Consider the following 19,626-nt stretch of genomic DNA (forward strand, 5'->3'; position numbering starts at 1 on the left):
TTATTTTTCAGCTTGACCCACACACAAAAACCAAGACCCCTAAATAATCTGGACCACAAGGACGACTTTAGTGAAGTTATTGCTTCCACAAGCCCCTGAGATGACCGTGCTTAAACTCTATGTGCTCCAAGTTCCTCTACGGCTCCTACATCGTTAGTACCTACCTCTAAACAAAGTAGAAAACAGCGCCTCTCCACTTCCTCTTTACGCTCCCAATTTTAACATAAAACACGAGTACCCTTCACTGAAGTAGTTAAATCTCCTCAAAACTTGAGCTTGAGAACAAACAGAGAGACAGGCCACGGTTTAACAACCCCTCAGAACAGGAGTGCTGACCCTGGATCAGTGCTCTTACTCTGAGAAGCTTCAGGAACACAGGCGGGTGAATGCAGAAGCCCTTCAGGGCCGCAGTCATATGTCTGACATGTCAGAAAGTTTGTGTGTGCTGATGGAAAGAAGCGACAGGGGTTCTCTAGTCTGAACTCCCACCTATAACTTCACTGAAGGGGAGGTTAAAGCGGGACTTCAGACACTATTCAAACGTAGTTTTCTATGACATCAAATTGGAGACAAATGTTCTGAGGATATTAAAAAAATAAATACGTTTTTAAAAAAGCAAAATCCATTACCAAGAAATCAATGTGTAAATGACGGCTTCTAGTGGCAGTAAAGGGTCTGGGGGTCCAAAAGAGGTGCCCTCTCCTCTGTTTGTGAATATCATGGTGTGTCCTTTTTGTGTCTGTGTGGGTTTCCTCCAGAGAATGAATGAATTAATCTATGAAACAATCCTCTCTTTTCCTCAGTAGCACACAAATCTCTCGGTCTCTTTCTCGTTGTAGTCTGACTTGAGGGCGGGATCTAGTCAACCATTGGCTGCTGAAGATGTGACATGGCCTGCCAGTAGCAGCTTCATTGTGCCTGGAACATTAAAACTCTTTGTTAAAGCAGCATGGTCACACAGATGATCTGTATCTGTATAGAGGTGTCTGGATATTGTTCTGTGGGCGGGAACTACCTATTGCTTTGAGTTATCAATTATCTGTTCAGCAGCCAATGACAGGCTGGATCCTGCCCTCAATTCAATTCAGAGCCAAATCTCAAAACTTTGGGATCATTCCTTGGTTCTATATCATTGTTTGGTTTTCAGAACATTTGGAGCTGATGATGCAAAAGTTTTCCTCCAGAAATGATATCAGTTCAGATGTTGTCTGAAGTTTTCTTCTGTAGATTTACATTGGAGCTACAACCCTGTGGAAATTAGTTCTTAAAGCAACACTAAGTAGCATTTTAGCTTATAAGTAGCGCTTTAAGTATAAGTAGCACTTTAGCATGATAGCTTCAAAATCATTGTGATGCTCCACTGAGATTTAAGAAGGAAACAGGGCCTCTGTGGTTGCTAAAAACGTTTAGAAGAGGGTAGAATAGGACCCTTTCCACTTTCCTAATCCTCAGGTTCAGGACAGTGCTGTAAAAATGAATTACACTCTGGAACTGTAGGGGGAGCTCAGGAGCAAAATACCTAGCATTACCTAGTGTTGCTTTAAAATAGCAACCAGACACTGTCTCCACTGATTCTTCTCTACATCAGGAGAGAAATGGTAGGCTGACCCCTAGTGGCCTGGATGTGTCGGATTCTGTATGAAACATATTTGATATGGTTTGGTAGTAAAATTGATTGACTGTTTCTTTTGTTTTGCACACAAACTGCATCATGCTAAATAGTGAACACGCTTCTCTACATCAGCTTCGTAGCTCCAGTGTAAAACCTCAGACACCCTCCACGTCCTGGCTGACCAAACACATCTGGGAGAAAGAGGAGGGAAAGGTGTAGATGTGTGATGTTAACATAAGTCTGGACTGTTCCTCTGACCTGGCTGCAGTCAGGTTCATTAAGGCACAAGATTGTGGTCATGTTACAGAAGGCAAAAATAAAGTAAACACTTTGGTAACACTTTACTGTAGGTGTATATTTATAAAGCTACAGAAAGATTTCATAACCACAGACACAAACATTCATTAACGGAACTCTAGGTAGTATTTTTACCTTAAAATTACAGCTTCAAAAATCATTGTGATGCTCCACTGAGCTGTAACAGGGAGAACAGAGTCTCTGTCGTTGCTACTCGGGGCTCAGCACTGGAGAAACAGCATTAGATAAGGTTTGGAGGAGGGTTAAATAGCTGTTTTTATGAAAATCTCTTGTTGGACTAAGCCTCCACAGATGTCTACATAGGTGCATGTCAGTTGTCGTAAAGCCTCATGTAGGAGTCATGTAGCTTTACGAACATCTACAGTAAAGTGTTAGCACAAGAGAAAAACCTCTTTGAAATCAAATGTTAGCTGTAAATTCTTAAAACAAATGAGGCAACGGAGTCATTACCGTGTCAGTAATGAAGTCCAGGTCAGCCACAAAGACAACAAAATAACACACACATATATATAATACACACTCCCCTGAAAAAAAAAAACCCAGGCTGTTCCCAGAATGGCAAAACATTAAAGAGATAGTTGAAGATACTGGTGAAGAATCAATAAATGAGTGTAGAGTCCAAACGCAGTTGATCAGCTAAGAAGAGCTTGGAGACAGAATTTTGCTGCATTAGTTTAGAACAAAAGCTGTGAAGCTCCTGTTGCTAACAAATACAGGAAGTCAATAGTCACCCAAATAGCCCTACCCTGTGCCCAAAATGGATCTATATTCACCATTCCCTATATTACTCACTATATAGCGCACTATTATAGGGAACTGAATGATTTCAAACACTACTTCATGTGGGTTTTCACCAAACAACGCAGTGGATTATGGGTAATCTGATATATTACTGTACATGGGTTGTGCTGCACTCTTTGCAGTGCATTGTGGGATTGTTTGAGTGCACTGAAAATTGTCCACTATGTTTAGGGCACAGTTTCGGACACAGCACTAGACTTTTGAAGAGGTTCAAACTCTCCTTGGATCGGTGGCCAACGAAAGAATTCAGCAAGAGCTGGACGACGCAACAAGGAAGGAACAAACTCTACTGATCTGTCTGAACTGATGACAGAGCTGTTGTCAGTCCCAAAAAACAACACGCCAATACACCATGAGTAAACACAGCTTAACGCTACCTTTGCCATTGTGGTTTCCAAAGACCGCTGTTGCCGTTAAGAGACAGTATTTTGAAACGTTGTTCTAACAAGAGTGAGTCGAGTCTGAGACCTTCATATACTGAGACCTGGATATACTTTAAAGGCAGTTCATGTGATGTATTTTTTATTTTTTGCAGGAGACAGCTGGTCCCTTTGGTAGGCCACTGATTCCACCAGCTGTATTCTGATTGGCTGTCTGAACATGCTCGCTTACACACTTCTGTGCCTTGTTTTATTCAGTCCATCACTGCAGTGTCTGTGGCTAAATCTCCTTCCACTAATACAGAATACTGCAGGAGCGAGCCTGTAAGTGGTTGTTTTGTGAGAGTCAAATATCCTTTCCTGTTGAGAACAAGCCTGTTTACTCCAAACGCAAGGTGCCCAGCAATGAGGAGCAAGGAGCAAAAAGCGCTTTTTATTTTTTTGGTCATTTTCACTTTCTTCTCTGTCCTCTTATTTTCTATTTTAACTCAGTGTTCTAATTTCTCCGCGCTCGTTGTGTCCGTTTTGCTGTTTAACCTTGTCTTTGCGCACTCACATAAACGTGGGTCTAGCGCTGTGATTGGACAGACCCAGACGAGGGGGCGGGGCGATTCTAAAGTCTCGGCACTTAATGTCGAAAGCGGAGAACGAATCAGAACGACTCGTTTTGTCCCATGTTTTATGACTCACACAAAAAACTGACTGGGTCGTCTTGTTTCGCAGTGTGTGGGTTGGTGGTCTTCAGATTCTCACATTCATTCATTCATTCTCTGTAACCGCTTAGGGTCGCAGTGGGTCCAGAGCCTACCTGGAATCAGATTCTCACATCAATGAGCTACATAAACTAAAAAAAGATTTTTTTTCCTCCCATAATAAACCCCTTTAAAATTTTGCCATTTTGAGAGTTTGCGAAGGAGCGCACATGAACACACAGCAGCTTCAGTTCCCAAATAGTTTGTCCGCCTTAAATGAGTCCTACAGGTTTCCAGTCCTGCAGAAAGTAACAAAACATTTCTACCTGTTCATGAAGTACAGCGGAGGCATTTGGTCATTGTCAGTTTAAAAAAAATCAGTGGAATTACATGTGGTTGGATAGCATAGTGGATAAGATCTCTACCCTAAAACAACAGATTGGGGTTCAAATCCCAGCTTGGACAGGAACACCGCTGATGACCACAGTTTAGAGGAAGTCGTGCTCTGCTTTGTGTGAGCCTAAGGAGGGTCCTGCATGAGGTTTCAGTGTCAGACATTTTAAGGAAGATTTGGGAGAGAAGTGTTTAATTGCTGCATATAATTCCAGTTCCAAACTAAAAATATTCCAATTTGGAAAACAAACATGTCTCTCCAGAAGATCTTATCTCAGTCTGTCAATGTCATACATGAGTCTCCCCAACTGGTCAAACACACTGATGTGTTTTTCTGCCAATGTTTTGTTACAGCGAGGAAATTTTAAAACTATACATTTCAACATGTTTTTTCCAGATATTTTCATTTCTGGCATACAGGGTCTCTGTTCAATTTGAAGAAGTTTTTTTTTTTTAGGCAAACACTACAGGACTCCCACTGTGCATCAGCGCTGTCACTGCTGTGATTAATCTGTAGAAGCTCAGGACACTTCCTCTTTCCCTGGTCTTCAGTGAACTTTCATAAACACTTATAAAGCCTCCCCTCATCTTTGGCCTCATCATAAAGGCATAAATCTGCAGGAACACACCAAAAAAACATACGAATAAAAAGTCAGAACCATTATGACCAGACAGAAGAACATCTAAGCAGACTCGTGTTAGCTCGAGACCAGTGTTAAAGAGAGACTCAGCGTATAAAAATAGGCTGTAAATATATACATTGCATTGCAGGATAAAGGCTAAGAGTCATCGGTGCTGTCTAACAGTAGTAAATTAAGCAGGGAAACGTTCCCAAACACTCCTCCGACTGCAGCGCCACCAGGTGGAGAGTTAGGCAGAAGCCACACATCAGTTCATAGGAACAGACGCGTTTTTGTGCATTAAAGACTTTGATATGAATACTGTTTGCAGGAGATGGTCCGTTCAGAGCTGACGCACCTCCGAGTGGGAGACGGATTCAATTCACAACACCATCTTCGAGCCCTGACTGAAATCCAACCGCTTCACCATCCTGTAAAACACAAAAAAGGCATCAGGACAGAGAAAAGCCTGGAACCAGTGAGATTACTGAAATGTTTCTGCTGCACACACAAATATCACATGACACTGAGGGTGAAGGCAGGACAAGCTTCCACCACCACGACACAATGTTGTCACTGGACTTAACACGCTTGGAGCAGAACACCAACTGCCCAACTCTAATGTTAGATCAACATTGTGCTGAGTGATAGAAGGGTGGGAGGGCAATCCTCCACTAAATACTGATGGCTGTTGCATTACTGGGGTCCAACCTCGTGACTTTCCAATGACAACACTTTGAGAGTCTCAAATATTTAAAGGTTGCTACAGCTGTAACCAGAATCATCAGAATATTTCAGAATCTTTTTTTTTCTTAAATTAACCAAGTATCTGCTGTATAGGTAATTTATTTTGATGCAGGTGTGGCGACATAAATTAAATAAGTAAAACGTACACAAGCCAACAAGCAGTAATTTAAAAATGTGCAAATGAGGATAAGTACAGAACCTATTGTAAATATAAATGATCATTTTTATAAATCAAAAATGCATATTGCACCCAGTTAGAGAGTGTGCTTGTGTGTGTACGCATGTTTGAAAGTGTATGGGAGATGGGAACCCCTGAACAAAGAGTGATTGGGGTGCAAGAGGTCAGCCATCATTCTCTCCACCGTCTTCCTCATCCTAGATATTTAAGGGAGGTGAGCCAACAGCCAATCACGGGGCTTTTCTTCAGCATTTCAATTGTAAATATTTCTCTTGCGGTGAGGGCCCTAAATCCTGAAGGAATTCACTCTGAGATCAGCACCATTACCCGTGAGACTCACCCCTTGTCGCAGAGTCCGTTGGCATTGGGCTGGTTCTCTATCGTGTCACGTGACTGCATCTGAGTGTTGGGAGAGATCAGAGACCTGCTCGGCGTTCGGTCCTGTATGTGAAGCTCACGACAGGACGCCAGCTTCGACTCCAAATTCTGAAACAAATATTCAGAAGATATGCCTTTCACATCACAAAAAACACCCACACACTCCCTCCTTCAGTTTGTCTACCTAATATAACTCCATCTATGGTTGTCTAATATTGAGGTTTCCCTGCTCATGGTTTACCGTTTATATTATTAAAAAAAAAAAAAAAAAAAAAAAAAAAAGCAGAGGAACTTCTCTGAGGAACCAAGACTCTGAGGAACAATCACTGCAAAGAAACCACTGAAACTGCAAAGAAACCAAGACACAGAAGTAGGGCTGGACAAAAATTCAATATATATATTTTAAACACATTTTCTATATTTCAATATACATTTCTTACAACGTTTGTCACTGACTGATGGTCATTACAGGGTGCTGTCATCAGTTCAACACTCAATTTAGAATTAATTTAAAAAACATTAATATTGACAAAGCCAATTAATGTCATGTTTCTTGTTTGTTCTTGTATGTTTTTCAGTGGATTTTATACAGTTCATATCAATATCGTATCGGCCAAAATTAAGAACTATATTGTGATATAAATTCTGGCCGTATCATCCAGCCCTACTCAGAAGGATCGTCGTGAGAACCCAAGACTCAGAAGGATCACTGTCAGAAACCAAGGCATAAAAGTGGATCCCATCCTCCTTTGGTCAATACCCAGGAGAGAAGAAAAGAAAACAATGCTTCCAAATACTAAACAGAGACAAGACAACCAACTTAAACATGAACCTGACTATCTCAACTATTCACGCCAGGGCATAAATCAGCAGTGTGCTCAGAGTTAATTCTCTGAGTAAGGTGGCGAGGCCTTCTGGCTTGGTGCATCCAACACACACACAGGACCACAAACTGAACTATATTAATTCAAGCAAAAATCAGGGCCTGGGATTTCACAAGATTACAAGAAAACACAAATCACAGAACACCAAGAGCAGATCGATTAAAGGTGCAGTCTGTAGTTTCTGTTGTGTCCCTTCATTATGTTTTTGTTGTTCTAGATGTTGCAATTGTTTACATTTTCTGAAGCACAAAATTGCACACACACAATGCCCCCAGCCTCGAGAGGTTGGGGGTAACACATGCTTCAACCCACACCTTCCAACAAACTGCTGCAAACAACACTGGACACTGGCGGAGAACGAACACTGCCCTGATGTGTCACATCAGCCATGTAAATGTAAACAGAGATGGGAGACCGTGGCCATCCTACCCTCCCTATAGCTCCAGCTCAACCGTGCTCTCTAGGACCCTCGGACATCTAGGAACCCAACTGGAGACCTCCTGACTACTAAAGCTAAAGCCAAAAAAAAAAAAAAAAAAACCCTATTGTACCTTTAAATGCCAGGTCTATCCCCTGGTAACTTGGAAAAACTGGGGCTAAACATTGGTAATTTAATGTCCAGCCCTATCTTGCCCCTATCTCTGCCTGTTTTGCCTTCTTCTTTCTGATCCATGTTTCTCTGCTCCTGTTTGTACTTGCTCTGCCCCTGCAATGCTCCACCTCAAGAGTGGTCAGTCACCATATTTACCGACTGTTCTCAGGTGCTCCCGGTCATTTCTGCCTTACACATATACACCCCCTGGTCTCTGTTTTTTTTGTTTTGCTTGGCATTGTGTGTGGAGATTTATGTTAAAGTTTTTCCTTCACATCTTTTGTTTTGTTATAATCCCTCTCATTTCCCTTTAGCCTGGTCTCATTCCTTTGTTTACAGGTTTCATTTTCTGTTTGTTTCCCTGCCTCCCTTGTTACAGAGAAATACACAGCAACAGAGCTGTTATAGCTGTAGAGTTACAAATGCAATAAAACAAACAAGTGATTTTCTGCAGGCATTTTAAACCAGTGTAAACTTTTTTGACAGAAAGTAAGAACCACGTATGATGTAATTAAAGCACTCACCCCCACTTTCCTCAGCAACTCTCCAACAATGTTCAGGGCAGAAATTCGGGCAGATGTGGTCAGAGGAGTCCCGGTTAACCCTTCGACTGTAAACACAAACAACACACACAATTACACAACAAAAATACATATTTACTTCACAAAACATGGGCTGTGCCTGAAATGGAAGGTAGTGATCTCGATGCCTTGCTGCCTGTGCTGTCATTGACTTAGACAGCAGTGTTCAGAACTGAAGGTATCTCTGATCAAATCGCATTTTAGGCCCAGTTTACACCGGGCATTAAAAAGCATCCTGGGTCATCAGGTCAAAAGTGGCCAGCACAAAGTACAGGTGTGAAAGAGGTCCATCTTGTGGAAACTATTCTGATCACTCAAACTGCATTGGGAGGGTGTCAGAGACACATTTAACCACATTGTTCCTGTAGGGTGAATGCTAAAGCATCTCCATGTGTCTGCAATAGCACCGCCCACATCAGCCTGTACATATTCGAAAAGTAGGCCACTCTGGCTGGAAAACTCAGACACACTGTATATTTTACACAGAAACTGGGGCTGTGTAACATTTCAAGAGAACTTCAGCTACTTCAGTGTCAGCGAATATTATAATACCTCACACAACAACATGCCACACTCTGATATTAAGAAGGCTGATATTTGCTGAAGTGCATCCACTGAGGAAATGTGTCTCAGATCATCTCACACTTACTTGCTCATGTTTCAGCCGTAAAAAGCAATCACATCAGAAAATACTGGAGGGCCAGTCATCATCTCAGGAGCTCAAACGGAGGGTTTAGGATCGACTCATTACTTCTCTAACACTCCCAGATTATCCCAACAATATGTGAGAGAGAGAGAGAGAGAGAGAGAGAGAGACTCACTGCGGCTGTATGATGACGGAGGTGTGTTAAAGGCGCTTCCAGAGCCTGGGGGTCTTGCAGGTGTGGTCAGCATAGAGGAAACAGGGGTGCGAATCGGGGTCTCTGCTTTCTCACCATCCATACACACGCTCAGTGAGGGTTTACGCTCCTGCTTCTGTTTAACCGCCAGCTCCTGCCTCAAGTCTAACACACACACACACAACATGACGATGACGACACCTGGTTCCATTCCTTACCACTGGAAAGAAATCAGAGTCCATGCTCCCTCGCTTTGTTTACATCTCTAACCCTGACTCACCTCTGGCCTCGTCCTTGAGCCTCTGCACAGACTCCAGCAGATTCTCCTTCTCATCCAGTTCACTCTCCAGAAAAGCATTCCTCTCGATTACGTGATTCATCCTCTGCTCGAAATCCTCCAGGGACATAATTGTGGCTCTGAGAGAGAAGAACACCACACTGTTTAGAAAAGGCAGCACTTCTTCAGTGTTTAGGGCACTAGGTACTCTCTACAGACACAGACAGAGAGAGACAGAACAGCTGGAAGAAGAGCTAAAATCTAATTTTACACAATGCTCCGATTTCCCCAGATGTGCCAGTGTCATTCTGCCAAGTCATAAACCACTGACAGCACAGGACGGAAACATGGACCAAATTCCAGCCTCCTGATTGGCTGCTGCTGATCTGAGCTGTGTGCCAACATCCCTCGTTGCTGATTCACAGCAGTGTGTCACAGCATGAGAATCCAGTTCCGGGTTATTATAGATCACTCAACTCCAGCATCTACCTCTAGTTAGGAGAGATTTAAGTAAGTTTTTCCTTTGATCTGAATAATATTTACAGACGTTTATATCAAAATCATACTTTATACACACTGACTTTTACACAGTACTGTGTAAGTGTGCAGTAATTTACACATGCTCTAAAATAAGAAGCACAGCTGGTGCTGGTATGGAAACAGAGGTCCTAAAGCGAGGCTAAGAGAGAAGAAGAAGGAGAGTCGGGAAAGTACCTTAAAAGCGTTCAGTTGCAGGGTTCGTGGCTCCAGCATGTGCCATGCCACATGAGCAGTAGGTATAAACCAGCCAAAACGTAATGGCTTATTCTGAAAACCCCTTTCCATTGCCTTTTCCACATTTAAGCATTTTGCTATACTCAATTTTGTACCTCAACGTTTTTACCTCAGCATTTTTGTGAGATTTGGGTGTTTTGGTGAATCTGGGGCATTAAAAAAGTGGATGGAAAACCCACTATTGTGTAACACAGTGAGTTAATGATGTGTTGGTTATGTTAGGCTCATAGCTCCAGCATGAAAACACCAGACAGGTCCTGGAAGATCGGCCATTTCTGGGGAAATGGGGGGACCTTTTTCCCCCCCATCAGGAAAATCTGAAGATCTACAAGACAGACTACATACAGCGATGAACCAAGTTTTATTCAGGTCTCTAAGCACCTCTTGGCTCTCTCCAAGTCGTCGTTGGCCTGCTCCAATTCTCTGATGTATTTCTGAAGCTGGTCTTTAATGGCGGTGGTCTCTGCGAGGTCTCCCTCCAGAGTGGAAATCTGTCTGCAGGCTTCAGAGTGCTGCGCCTCATACTTCTCCTACACAAAAGACAAAAATGTCTCGTTTATTCTACAAAACAAATCACAAACTACCAACCAACAGCAAAAAAAAAAAAAAAAAAAAAAAAAAAAAAACAGGCTTGAGTATCACAGGTAAAAAACAAAACGTTATTTCAACTCAACACGCTCTGAGGAGAACATCTGCTAATTCTGCAAAATCAGCTTTTCATGCTCAGAGAGGAAAACCCTAACCTCTGATTGTATTCGTGAGTTAAACATGCTCAGAGGAGAACCTTAACCTCTGATTGTGTTTATCAGCTCAACTTCTCAAAGAAGAACACTAACTGCCGATTCTGTTACAGCAGCTAGCAGACGGCAGAGTGATGGGGGAGAGAGAGGTCTATTCTCCACACACGCACATGCCCATGCACTCCTGTGTGTAGTTTATTCAAGAACATTATCAGCTGGAAATCACTGCCTTAAACTTATATTTTGACATAGCTGTTCCTCAGAGAGCACTATAAAATGAGAGCGTGTTGTGGGGCGTCACTGCGAGCGAATGTTCCTTATCCTCCAGACGCTGGTGCAGAGGAACATCAGCTGCTCTCTGGTCCTGAATCAGGTCTGTTGTTCTCTGAGTGTGTGACTGTGCCCCCGCCCTCAGCCCCCCGCACTGAAGCACAGACACAAACACATTCACACAGCTTCTCCAGCGGGGAACACTCCCATTTCTATTAGCACTATGTTTCACACGACCGTTTCACAGCTAGAGGTACAATTATTTAAATCTGAACATACAGATAAAACCCAGCTGCATGCACAGAGACAAACAGGAGTCACACCCTGGCTGAGACCTACTCCTCCTTCTGCAAGGACAGAGAGCAGAAAACAACAACTCTTTTCATCCAAATGTGGATTCAGGGAGACACACACCAGCATTCCCAGTGGCATTCCCAGTTTTAAAGGAGCAGCTCTAGGGACATGGATACAGCAGGGATTGTCCTGTTAGCCAAGACATACTCAAATCGAATGGAACTGAATTGAATCCACTTTATTCATCCATGCGGGGGCAATTCACACTGGGCACAGACGTCACAAAATAAACAAACAGATAATGCCAAGACATTAAAAGTACTCCAAAATAATTCTGCGTCTGTGCAATCGGTGTGAGTGTTGATTTAGTAGTTTGACAGTTTTAGGTACAAATGTCACTCTCCATCCGACTTCTTGGACAATGGACCAATGACCAAGAGGCAATAGTTTGAAAACTAGGAAATGAGGAGCATGCGATGGATCACTAACAACAGAGCATCCTTTATTCATTGTTGTTTGTCTGTGCAAGAGAGTCAGGTCTCAGAGGAACACTAATAATTTTAGAGCACATGGATATCAAATGCTGCAAGCAATTTCTGTTTTTTTAAATGAAGTGAAAAGCCAAAACTGTTGAATTATCACAGGACTTCATATAAGAGAATAAACATGAAATCTGGAGAAAACAGAGAAGAAAGAGAACCGAGTGAAAATGGCTAAAAAACAGGGCTTCTGCTCCTTGATCCTCACTGCTGTGTGCTTGGGGTCAGGGAGAACAGCGAGCAGCTCTTTAAAATTTAAAGGATCAGGGGCTGAAAGCATGCGTTCTGAACAGGGCAGTTTAGACAGAGGGAGGGAAAAGCTGCTGGGGGACTTGAACGTCTCATTGAGAAACAGAACTGTGTTCAACTGTGGAGAAAAGGGAGGAGATGGGGGAGTTTGTCCACTTAACCTTTACGCATCCCTGCTCAAATCTTGGTGTCAGTACCTTGTAGCTCTCCAGCTCCATGCGCAACCGGTTGTTGGAGGTCAGGAGATCTCGGTTTCGAGCTTCGCACTGTTTCAACTCTGTCTCCAGCTCAACTTCATAATCACGACTCATCTGCTGGAACTCCTGCAGCTCGTCCTGAAGTTCCTCTGACCTGAGAGGAGAGAGACACAGTCACACACACACAATAACAACAGAATCAGAGGCTCATTACCATGACAAAAACAAACATATAAGGTAGGGCTGGACAATATGGCAAATAAGAAACATGACCATCACCATCAAACATAAACCTCTTGACTTTGTCTATAGTAATATTTTTAAATTAAATTTTAAATTGAGTGCTGAACAGAAGGCAGTGCCCTGTAATGATCGTCAGTCAGTGACAGATGCTGTAAATAGTGTATGTTGAAATACTGAATATGTGTTTTAAAAATCATATCATTGATATTGAAACATTTTATATTGTGATATATAATATTTTACCATATCATTACAGCTTCAAAATCATTGTGATGCTCCACTGAGCTGTAAGAGGAAGAACGGACCCTCAGTTGTTGCTACTCCAAGCTTTGTAACTTTTGGAGGAGGGTAGGAAACAACTCACCTCCCACCACCACTGTGATTTCAGGACAGTGCTGTAAAAGTGAACTACTATCTGCAACTGTAAGGGGCAACTCAGAAGCAAAAATATCTACCTGGTGTTCCTTTAAAACTACCATATATACACCATCCAGCCATAACATTATGACCATGTCTGTCTGCCCATTCACAAAACAAGTGGAGGTGAGAGAGTGGACAGTCAGGTGGTCATGTTTTGGCTGATCAGTGAATATAAGTGAGTGAAACTGATGGGATGAGATTGGGATATCTCAGGCAGCGAGTGAATGAGCCGTTCTGGCTGTTGATGTGTTGCTGAAGCCGCGACAGGTTGATGGAGGCACGAGCCTCACTGACGGTCGGTATTGACATCCGCACACTGGGGACACCCCACAGGACCAGAGTTTTGGAAACTGACCAAAACATTAGTTCCATCACAGTGTGGCCCTCATCCTTGTTGCCCTTGCTTCCTTGCCGTTCAGATGCTTTGCTGCTTAGCTCGGTCTTTAAATACTCCATGTTCTTATGCTTCTTGCGTTTTTCTGTGATAGTGTATCTGAGCTTTTTAAATATACACAAGTCAGCAGCACAACGAAGCCATAACCGGACAATTTGTGTGTGTTTTTGATACTTTTTAAAGTAGTTTGACAGTTGCAGGAACCAGGATAGCTGCAACAGGCTACAGAAGAAGAATTTTTTAAAATGCCTCATCAGTTTCTCATCAAAACCTTACAAGGACCATGTCTCCTGCTCTCAACATCAATTTCCAGAACTGACTGTTCACTCACTGTCTGACATGGTGCCATTCTGCCCGGCAGCATAAGAGAGACCCCACCGATTACCTCTCTTGGTGTTTAGCCGCCTGTTCCTTCCAGTAATCCCTCTCGCCTTCCACAGAGGAGAACGTCGGAGGGTCAGAGTCATTCATTTCTGTTTAGAGCTGCAGACGTTCCTCTGCCCCAGAAAACCTGAACATCAGCAAAAACTCACATCATCGGGATTAAAGAAACAAGCCAATCAGAAACAGCTAATACTATTCAGAATTAAAGGAGGTCTATGGGGACTGACCAGCGCTATGTAGATCCTCACTGTCTCAACACCCTTCACACATTTCATGGATTTATCATGAGATCAATAAACAATGGTTGTTTAGCACAAAGAGCAGCTGCTTTGCTGACAAAAAAAAACCCAAACCGATATGGCAGTGATAATGTGAGCTGTGTGAAAAGGGGAAGTCCACCCATTCTTCAAAATTCCCCAATAATTCAGTGATTGAGACATAAGCAAAGTAACGGACAGTCATTCACTCCATCAAAAACAACACTGGCCAACTATGAAAACAGAAAGCAGAAAGAGAACCAGCGCTCTACTAACTTTCCCAAACTGATGTAAGTGTATTGACCTAGATTCATTAAAGGATCAATTATAAGTTAAAGTCATTATAATAAGCTTCTTTTATGTTAAACAATGTTTGAAATACAAGTTAAAGAGGTTCAGTTACTATGCAGCTAAAGTTGATTCACTCTTCGTCAGCCTGTCTTTCCGATCCACCTTAAATCATGCAGCGGTTACAATAGCATTTAAGGTGGAACGGGAACATTCCAACGAGAAGCTGGCGAAGTTCAGTTTTCGTGGCATGACTCACCCAAAACTGACGGTGTTAAAGTCCAGGCTGCAGTCTGGAGGCCGTTATAGCTCCAGTTCCACGGTTTTAAAGAAAATAAATAGACAATCGTTATTTTAAAAAACGTATGTTTTAAATCTGTTTATAAAGCGAATCTTAACACAATGGAAAAGTATCCTCTCGGCTCTCCTCCCGAACTCCGCAGCTCCGCTCGAGCTCCTGACGCGCTGAGACTCCGTCCTCGCTCCTGATTGGTCCGTTTGTAATGACACAGCTTTCCAGAACGCGTCACTGATTGGTCAAGCCGAGTTTGGGCGTTCCACGTGCTATTACACTAAGCGGCCACAAGGTAGAGACATTTACACTTTTAAAATATATTAACAACACACTCATAATCCTGTTGCTGATTTAGGCAACAGTGTTCATTCATTCATATATTAATTCCTTCATTCATGACCCATAATGTGCAAAGCAGGACAGAACATACACAATCACCCACATCTGTCTACAGTTTCACACATACAGGGAGTATACACCATATATATATATATATATATATATATGATAACTATTTTCAATTAACCCAGCTCCAGCTGCTGGTGGGTTTCCTCCAGGTGCTCCAGGTTTCCTCCCAAGGTCCAAAAACACATGTTGGTTGTTGGACTGGCTACTCAAAATCGCAACCTCCAGGGAACATTTTCCTGCAGGTTTCAGCACCACCCAAATCATGCCTGCTCTGTGGGGGTATTAAGAAAAAGGCTAACAAAGTATGCAGAACAACTTATGGACTAGTCTTGGAAGACTTAGTACTGAGTGTATAAATAAGGATGTGTCATTAATGTAATGGCTGATCTGTGTGTATGTGATATATTTGGAAATATTATGATACCGAATTTGCTGAACACTACAGTAGTGTATATTAAAGTGTGTGACACACTGAGAGAGTGTTATCTGAGCTGATGTTGTGTGAATGAGGACACTGCACTGTGTGTTTATACCAGTGATGAGGATCTGAAGTGGGTTAATACCGTGGACTCTTTTTTAACCATGAGCACTTGTCCCTTCCCTCTGATAAAAGGCTGTTTTTGGGTGAACTGACCCAGATCTGATGGGGTGTTTTGGTGTGTTTGTTACAGTTTTTCTGTCTGAACACGAAACCGAGACTGCGTCTTGATGGAATTAATTCAGATGACATCAGTAGGAAGCATTTGAAGCCGAGTTAATCCTGTTTTTAGAGGATTTACTGAAGCACAAGCACAAAGACATAGGCTTAAATAGAAGAGAAAGCATACAATGCTGCTATAAATTTCACACACACTCACTCACACACACACACACACACACACACACACACACACACACACACACACACACACACACACACACACACACACAGATGGGAGATATTCTCATTTCATACGTCCAGAGAATATGCTGCGGTCCTCTTCTCACACATGTTTTGATCTTCCTCAGTGTCCAGCTACTGGTTATTTTTATATAACACAACATACAGAACACATCCACAGTCCATAATCCTCCTAAACATGCACCGTCTTCCCACAATCCTCTTCTGCGACCAGCTGTGTATATGCTCTTTAACATCCCATGTTACTTTGTATATTTATCACATAATAATACAGAACATTAAAACACCAAATGCAGTCTGTGCAAATGTAATGGATCATGTTTGTGTTTTGTTCCCCCCCATATTTGTTAAACTATAAATGTAAGTAGGGAATTAAGACCTAATACTAAATTAAGTAACCTAAATAGTAATACTGCTGTCCTATTCAGTGCATATACATGGGTGGCATTTCTAATAAAATGGCTTATGATTGTGAGTATTGAATGTGGTGTTTCCATTATATTGGACAACTCCTGTATAGACTGTATATATATATATTGTACCATATATATAATGCTCTAAATTTTCTGTAGCTACAACAACGAACCCTCTTTAGTTACGAGACCGGTATAACGTCGGTAGATGGTATAAGTCGGTTTAATAAATAAGCATTCTTGTGTAGCATACAATTTTAGTAACATTTTCAAATATTCTCCCATTCTTTTGGCATTCTTTCCCTAATTTTATGGCAATTGTTGCATGATTTTGCAGCATTTTTTTCCTGATGAAGCTCATAACAAATACAGTGACCAAATCCTTCACTCGCCATTTTAACGCTACTATATTTTTAGATATTTTTTGTTGATATTTGTGATATTAAATAGGACAGAACAGTTACCATAAAATGAAAAAAGAGTGAGAGAATGTTTGAACTTTGAACTACATTACTGTTACAAAACAACTCTTTAAAACATATATGTACACCTAATATTTGGAAAACAGAAGTGGACCTTGTACTGAACCCTAAATAATGGGCAGTGGAGGTGAATGGAACCACACGTCCTCCTCTAAAATCTCCTCACAGAAAGTGAGGACAGTAAACGGTGGGGGACACACAGCTGATATCAGACCATCGTCTGGAGAAGGTGTTGGTGTTTAAACCAAGTCTTTGGAGAGGGACATACAGGACGCTGTGGGGGACAGACATTTTTGGGTTGAAGTGTTCAATATTCTCTGTTATCATCAACATTATCATTCCAAATGGAGCTCTGTAGATGGGTGGAGGTCACTGCTGAGGGTGGAGAGGATATAAGATGCTGAATCTTGTTCCTGAGACTTAACAGAGAACACAATCATCTTTATGAGATGGTGGCACAGCTCCCCCGCTGGGGCAGGAGGGGTCTGTCGTGGCCCATTTGGCTCATAGCAGTGTGCACCATCTTCTGCTTGATGATGGGGATCCAGACGAGGCCGGTGACCAGGAACATGAGCCCCATGGAGAGGAAGAGGGGTCCCACCAGGTACGGGACGTTCCCCACATGAGTGAAGTACAGCAGCGACAAGGCCGTTCCCGTCCCGAATACCACCGCCCCCACCACTATGGACAGCAGAGGTTTGTGGAAGTAGTCCCAGCGCCTCCTCACTGCCATCCTGAAGGACGTATCCAGGGGCACAGAGCTGGCTTCCTCCACACTTGCCTTCCTCTCCTCCTCGTTCAGAACGACCGACATGCTGCAGAACCGTCCAGCAGCTGGGACAGGACACAGACACTCAGTTAACATCAGACACCTGGGCAGTAGCTCATACACCAACTCAGGACAAGAACCCCTATACCTCAGAGTTCCTTAGTACCACAGTTCAGTACGACTGGTCAGTAAATACAAATTTTATTCAGTACGACTTGTCAAAGTATATGAATTCTATTCGGCACCACTGACCACTGAAAACAAATTCTATTCAGTACGACTGGTCAGTGCCTATGAATTCTACTCAGTATTCCTGGTCACATTACAATTGGTCAGTACTTTATTTCCATTCTGTATGACACAATCAATCCATACAGTGTCACTATTCAGTTTGATGTAACCGGTCAGTTCATGAAACCATTCAGTATTTAGCACAAACTATTCATTCACTTTGACCACTCTATTTTATTTTTTTGCCAGAATGTCCATCTCTGACCTCACAATGTTTTGATTATAATTTAATACAACACCAAAATGAACTCAGTAAACACAGTAAATAAGGACGATGTCCCCCAGGATTCTGGTCCTGTCCAAACCCCTGACTTCCCCTGACCCCTGAATAAACACCCACAGCCATGCTGATGTTTAAAATGAGACTTACTGAGCGTCACTGGTCCATAAAGGGTGTCCGCTGAGATCCTGCTGAGTCTCTGAAGCCCCTCAGTGTGTGTATTTGTGGAATGAAAGCAGATGAGTTAAGCCACGCCCTTCAGGCTGACTGTGCTGAAACATCTGTGCACATCTGGCGTGAGGTCAGCGTGTCGCTGCCCTATTTGTGCTTCAGATGGGGAGCGGCGATTAGAGCCATAAATCAGAAAGTACAGAGAGATCAGTGAGGACATGCATTCTGACGAAAAGCCAGTTAGACCTAATCAGACCCAGTCAGATCCAACCAGACCCAGGTAGACCCAATCAGATGCAGCCAAACCTAATCAGACCCAATCAGATTCAACCAGACCTAATCAGTCAGACCCAATCAGATTAAAACAGACCAAATCAGATCAGATCCAATCAGAACCAGTCATATTCAACCAGACCCAGTCAGACCTATTCAAACTCAAGCAAACCCAGTCAGATCCAACCAGACCTACTCAGACACAAGTAATCCCAGTCAGATCCTACCAGACCTAATTAGATCCAATCAGAACCAGTCAAATCCAACCAGACCCAGTCTGACCTATTCAGACTCAAGCAAACCCAGTCAGATCAAACCAGACCTACTCAGACTCAATCAGACACAAGCAATCCCAGTCAGATCCAACCAGACCTAATCAGATCCAATCAGAACCAGTCAAATCCAACCAGACCCAGTCTGACCTAATCAGAAACAAGCAAACCTAATCAGATCCAACCAGACCCAGTCAAACCTACTCAGACTCAGATACAAGCAAACCTAATCAGATCTAGTCAAATCCAACCAGGCACAAGCAAACCCAGTCAGATCCAACCAGACCTAATCAGATCCTATCAGACCTAATCAGACAGTTAGAACTAATCAGACCCAATCAAACTTCCTGCCGTTAATACAGTGATGTCACATAACTGGGTGGGATCCTCTTCTCGGGTCACTGTCTGTGAGGAGTGGGGTGTTCTCCTGTGTCTGTGTGTGTGAATGATTGGGTGCGATTGTGAAACTGTCCACAGGTGAGTGAGTGACTGGATGAGTGTGGTGCCCTAAAGCTGTCCATGATTTTGAGTGGGCATGTAACTTTATATTTACATTTAGTGATTGCTCCACAACGAGTACATGGACTTATTGTTTGAAGAACTGGCAAGAAAAAAATTTCAGCAGCAAGGAACAATTTTCCATAGCACTGCTCTGCCGTTTCAGTCCCAGACGAACATGTCTGTATCCGAGGTGGAAGTTGGTGATTTTGTGAAAATAAAGAACTGGCGTGTTCTTGAAGATAAAAGATAAAACTGACAAATTTAAGAGGTTAGAGTCTAAACTGACCAC

At 42.6% G+C, this 19,626-nt stretch overlaps 2 protein-coding genes across 3 annotated transcripts; both read right to left on the minus strand.

Moving 5' to 3' along the window:
• nde1 (nudE neurodevelopment protein 1) lies at nt 1-14,800 on the minus strand. Of its 2 annotated transcripts, XM_066642981.1 has the most exons (10): nt 14,601-14,800; nt 13,798-13,923; nt 12,356-12,509; nt 10,448-10,596; nt 9,296-9,432; nt 8,998-9,180; nt 8,120-8,205; nt 6,082-6,227; nt 5,175-5,247; nt 1-4,811 (listed from the first exon to the last, which is right to left on the minus strand). In XM_066642981.1, exons 2-9 carry the CDS (start codon nt 13,881-13,883, stop codon nt 5,199-5,201), a joined length of 990 nt encoding a protein of 329 aa, XP_066499078.1. In that variant the 5' UTR covers nt 13,884-13,923; nt 14,601-14,800; the 3' UTR covers nt 1-4,811; nt 5,175-5,198. The 2 variants fall into 2 exon arrangements, with proteins under 2 accessions (XP_066499078.1, XP_066499077.1); XM_066642980.1 differs by having other exon boundaries at nt 1-5,247.
• A 1,625-nt stretch (nt 14,801-16,425) lies between these two features.
• LOC136665383 (phosphoinositide-interacting protein-like) lies at nt 16,426-18,863 on the minus strand. The gene is made up of 2 exons (XM_066642993.1): nt 18,271-18,863; nt 16,426-17,674 (listed from the first exon to the last, which is right to left on the minus strand). The coding sequence occupies exon 2, from the start codon at nt 17,652-17,654 to the stop codon at nt 17,283-17,285; it is 372 nt and encodes a 123-aa protein (XP_066499090.1). The 5' UTR covers nt 17,655-17,674; nt 18,271-18,863; the 3' UTR covers nt 16,426-17,282.
• Nucleotides 18,864-19,626: the final 763 nt, after the last annotated feature.

Source organism: Hoplias malabaricus, chromosome 13, assembly GCF_029633855.1.
Source record: "Hoplias malabaricus isolate fHopMal1 chromosome 13, fHopMal1.hap1, whole genome shotgun sequence".
NCBI lineage: Eukaryota > Metazoa > Chordata > Actinopteri > Characiformes > Erythrinidae > Hoplias > Hoplias malabaricus.